The sequence below is a fragment of the Mycteria americana genome, chromosome 1, assembly GCF_035582795.1.
Source record: "Mycteria americana isolate JAX WOST 10 ecotype Jacksonville Zoo and Gardens chromosome 1, USCA_MyAme_1.0, whole genome shotgun sequence".
NCBI classification, from domain to species: domain Eukaryota; kingdom Metazoa; phylum Chordata; class Aves; order Ciconiiformes; family Ciconiidae; genus Mycteria; species Mycteria americana.
The window spans coordinates 174,754,233-174,758,423 of NC_134365.1; the positions used below are offsets into that span (position 1 = coordinate 174,754,233).

The 4,191-nt window shown below is 65.1% G+C and overlaps 1 protein-coding gene across 1 annotated transcript; it reads left to right on the forward strand.

Moving 5' to 3' along the window:
• The first annotated feature begins 590 nt into the window (after window positions 1–590).
• On the forward strand, window positions 591–2,923 carry POU4F1 (POU class 4 homeobox 1). The gene is made up of 2 exons (XM_075491971.1): window positions 591–976; window positions 1,877–2,923. The coding sequence occupies exons 1-2, from the start codon at window positions 854–856 to the stop codon at window positions 2,921–2,923; spliced, it is 1,170 nt and encodes a 389-aa protein (XP_075348086.1). The 5' UTR covers window positions 591–853.
• Window positions 2,924–4,191: the final 1,268 nt, after the last annotated feature.

The following is a 4,191-nucleotide window of genomic DNA, read 5'->3' on the forward strand; positions in this document are numbered from 1 at the left end:
AAGTAGCGGGGCGCGGCCGGAGGACGCCCCTTTCTGCCGTGCGGGTCCTCGGCGCGGCCTCGCCTCTCCCCTCGGCTGCGGCAGGGGCAACGCACCTTCGCGTTTGGGTGCCGAGGGCTGGGCCGGTCCCTGCCGCCGCTCCGAGGGCAGGCGAGGGGCGCCCGCCCGCACCCCGGCCGGCCCCGCCCCGGGGGCGCCCGCCGCCTCCGCGCCCCGCCGCCCATCCCCGCCCCGTCGGGGCGCCCCGGCCGCGCTGGCGGCCGCGCAGCGCGCACGTGTGGCGGCCACAGGTGCCGCAGCCGCCCGGTGCTCGGCGTCGCTCGCTATAAGAGCGGCCCCGCCGCCGCCGCCCCGGCGAGACGGGCGAGGGCTGCGGGAGATGCAACAAGGCGCGGGGAGGCAGGGACCGGGGGCGGCGGGAGGAAAAGGAGGAGGAGGAGGAGGAGGAGGAGGAGGAGGAGGAGGAGGAGGAAGGGGGGGAGACAGCTGATGCCTGTCAAAGCCGGAGCCGCCGCGCTCTCGCGAGAGCCCGCCCGGCGGTAGCCACGGGATGCGGGGCTCAGGTGCGGGCAGAGCGCAGCGCAGCGCGCCCGGCGCCGGGCAGCGGCAGGCAGAGGAGTGAGACGGCGGGGGCCGGAGGGAGCCTCGCCGCCCGCTCACCCACCCAGCCCAGCCCCGGCCACCGCGGCAGCGGCGGCGGCGGGGGCAGGGTCCGCTGCGGCACCGCCGCCACCGGCTCCGCCACCGCCACCCGCCGCCGTCCGCAGCTTTCCCCGGCGGGAGGAGAGCGCCCGGAGAGCACTTTTCCCCCGACTTTAGGAGTGTTTGTGGATTTACATGCCAAGCCTTCAAGATGATGTCCATGAACAGCAAACAGCCGCATTTTGCCATGCATCCCACCCTACCTGAGCACAAATACCCCTCTCTACACTCCAGCTCGGAAGCAATAAGAAGAGCATGTCTACCAACTCCGCCGGTAAGGGACAGGCAGCTGCAGCTCTCTTCTTTCTTCCTTCCTTCCTTCCTTCCTTCCTTTCTTTCTCTCTCTCTCACGCACACGCACACACTCTTTCTTTCTCTCTCTCTCCCTCTTTTCTGTGTACTGCATGTATGTGTATGTGCATTAATAAAAAAACCGCTGCGAGGCACATTTTGACAAGCGGCGCTTAATGTTTTTTTCATGTCTTCCTCTGCAATCATCTGAGCGCCTGTGATCTTTTTTGAAAGCGGTGTTCACACGAGTCTCCGACTTCATCCACTTTCTGTATTAATTTTTATGACTCGGCCTCTGAAAACGAATGCGCTTTATGTGCTCTTGTGTTTGACACAATTCCCCAGCTGAGAGTTACAGATCCATTTCTTCTTCTCCTCCTTCTCCTCCTTTCTCTTCTTCTTCCTTTCCTTTTTTTTTTTCCAATTTATTTGTTCCCTTCACACCCCCGTCCTCTCTTTTTCGGATTCCCCGCCGGCTGCCTGCCCTTTCTACCCTACCCCTCGTTTCTCCTTTTCCTCGTTTGCTCCCCCTCCCCGCTTCCCCCCCTATTATCCTACCCCATCCCCTACTTCCCCCCACTTCCCCGCGCTGTCTCCTGCTGTACCCCGCTTCCCCCATCCACTTGGCTCTCCCCCCCCCGTGCCCCTTTACACGCTCACACTGCTGCCGGCTCCCCCCGCACGGTCACCCCAACTTTGCCCACCTCTCTCTCCCCTCCCGGGCTGCCCTCCCTCCCCTTTTCCCCCTCCTTCCCCACCGCACACCCCGGCCTCCCGCGACGCGGCGCTTCCCCTCTCCTCGCTTCGCCCCTCTCTGCCCCCCTCCCCGGCGCCCCCCTGCCCTCCTCTCCCCGCACCCCGCTCTGTTTTGTGTCCCTTGCAGCTGCAGAGCAATATCTTCGCCAGCCTCGATGAGACCCTGCTGGCGCGGGCCGAGGCTCTGGCCGCCGTCGACATCGCCGTCTCGCAGGGCAAGAGCCACCCCTTCAAGCCGGACGCCACCTACCACACCATGAACAGCGTGCCCTGCACCTCCACCTCCACCGTGCCCCTGGCGCACCACCACCACCACCACCACCACCACCACCAGGCGCTGGAGCCCGGCGACCTCCTCGACCACATCACCTCCCCCTCCCTGGCGCTCATGCCCGGCGGAGGCGGCGGAGGCGGCGGCGGCGGCGGCCACGACGGGGCGGGCGGCGGCGGCGGCGGGGCCGGCGGCGGCGGGGGCGGCGGCGGCGGCGGCGGGGGCGGCGGCGGCCTCATCTCCACCTCGGCCCACCCGCACTCGCACATGCACGGCCTGGGCCACCTCTCGCACCCGGCCGCCATGAACATGCCGTCGGGGCTGCCGCACCCGGGGCTGGTGGCCGCGCACCACGGGGCCGCGGGGCAGGTGGCCTCGGCGGCGGCGGTGGTGGGGGCGGCCGGCCTGGCCTCCATCTGCGACTCGGACACGGACCCGCGGGAGCTGGAGGCCTTCGCCGAGCGCTTCAAGCAGCGCCGCATCAAGCTGGGGGTGACCCAGGCCGACGTGGGCTCGGCGCTGGCCAACCTGAAGATCCCGGGGGTGGGCTCCCTCAGCCAGAGCACCATCTGCCGCTTCGAGTCCCTCACCCTCTCCCACAACAACATGATCGCCCTCAAACCCATCCTGCAGGCCTGGCTGGAGGAGGCCGAGGGCGCCCAGCGGGAAAAAATGAACAAGCCCGAGCTCTTCAACGGGGGCGAGAAGAAGCGCAAGCGGACTTCCATCGCCGCCCCGGAGAAGCGCTCCCTGGAGGCTTACTTCGCCGTCCAGCCCCGGCCCTCCTCCGAGAAGATCGCCGCCATCGCCGAGAAATTGGACCTCAAAAAGAACGTGGTGCGGGTTTGGTTTTGCAACCAGAGACAGAAGCAGAAACGGATGAAATTCTCCGCCACCTACTAGGGGCGGGGGGGAGGGGCGGCCCTGCCACCGGCGGCACCGGGGGCACCGGGGGGGGCCGGGCCGGGGCCGCGGGGGGTGCCCACCCAGCGCCGCCGTCGCCCGAAACGCCGTGGGAAGCTCCTGGGGACCAAGGGACGATGTAGAAATTAAACGCGAACTACTCGATGAGAAGGGAGGGGGGGCCTGCGGGGGGGGGGGGTGCGCTATCAATTATTAAAACAAAAAGACACCGGGACACCAACGAGAAGAAGGAGGCGAGAGGGGGTAAAAACGCTCTAGAAACCCGTGGGGGTCACTTCTGCGGCCCCATCCGCCCTCTGCCCCCCCCCGACCCCCCGACAGAAAGCGGGAGAAAGAGCAACTTAAAGCGTAAACACACACAGACACACACCAATAAATACCGTGACAGCAACAACCACAAACCGAGCAACCTAAGTCACAACTTCCCGAAGGAAAACAAAACCGACCAACACACCCGGAAGGCGAAACTGTCGGTGATGATGCTACGTTTGGTTCGGGTCTCTTTTCCTTACTTTCTGGTTTTCTTTCTTTTTCCCTGGCTTGGTAATGAATGAGGACGGCGGTGGTTTGGTGGTGGGGGGGGTCTTTTTCTTTGGTTGGCTTTGGTTGTGGGGTCTTGGGGTTTTCTTGTTTTCTTTTGGTTTGGTTTGGTTTTGTTTTGGTTTTCCCTCGAATGCGGTTTTTCGCGAGGCTTTGGCGATGGGTCTTGTCTGTGCCGGGGGAGCGGTGCGAGCGGGGCCGGGGCCGGGGCCGGGGCCGGGGCCGGGGCCGGGGCTGGGGCCGGGGCAGGCGGCCCCAGCCCGGCGGGGCAGCCGGGCCTTCCGAGGCTGGGGAGCGGTCCCTTTCCTCTCCGCTGTTGCCTCGGTAATCCTAGCTAGCTCAAGGAAAACGAAAAGAAAAAGTTACTCCGCAGCCCCTTTGTTTCTCTTCCCTCGCCTGCGTGGTTTGCGTTCCCATCTATGTCTAAGGACAGGTCCTTGCCTCTGCAGAGACGTGTCTGGAGATAGATGCCAAACCTGCCTGAGCAGGGATGCTCTCCGAAGGAAAATGTTCAGATTCATTACGGCTCGTGGTTAACTATGTCCTCTCCCCTCCCTCTCCCCCGGTCCCCACCCCATGCCCCCGACATCCCTGCCAAATCTGCTGGATTTAGGTTAGCGACGGGCTGTGGTGGGAAAAAGGTCCTGCCTTGGTTTCCTCCCAGGGCTAGGGGCTATTGCACCCAGCAGGCAAAAGAAATCACCAGA

What these genes read in the sequence shown, in the direction of transcription:
- POU4F1 (XM_075491971.1), top strand. Translation starts at nt 854, where the DNA reads ATGATGTCCATGAACAGCAAACAGCCGCATTTTGCCATGCATCCCACC. An exon ending in CATGTCTACCAACTCCGCCG is followed by an intron (nt 977 to 1,876) that starts GTAAGGGACAGG and finishes TGTCCCTTGCAG; the next exon opens with CTGCAGAGCAATATCTTCGC.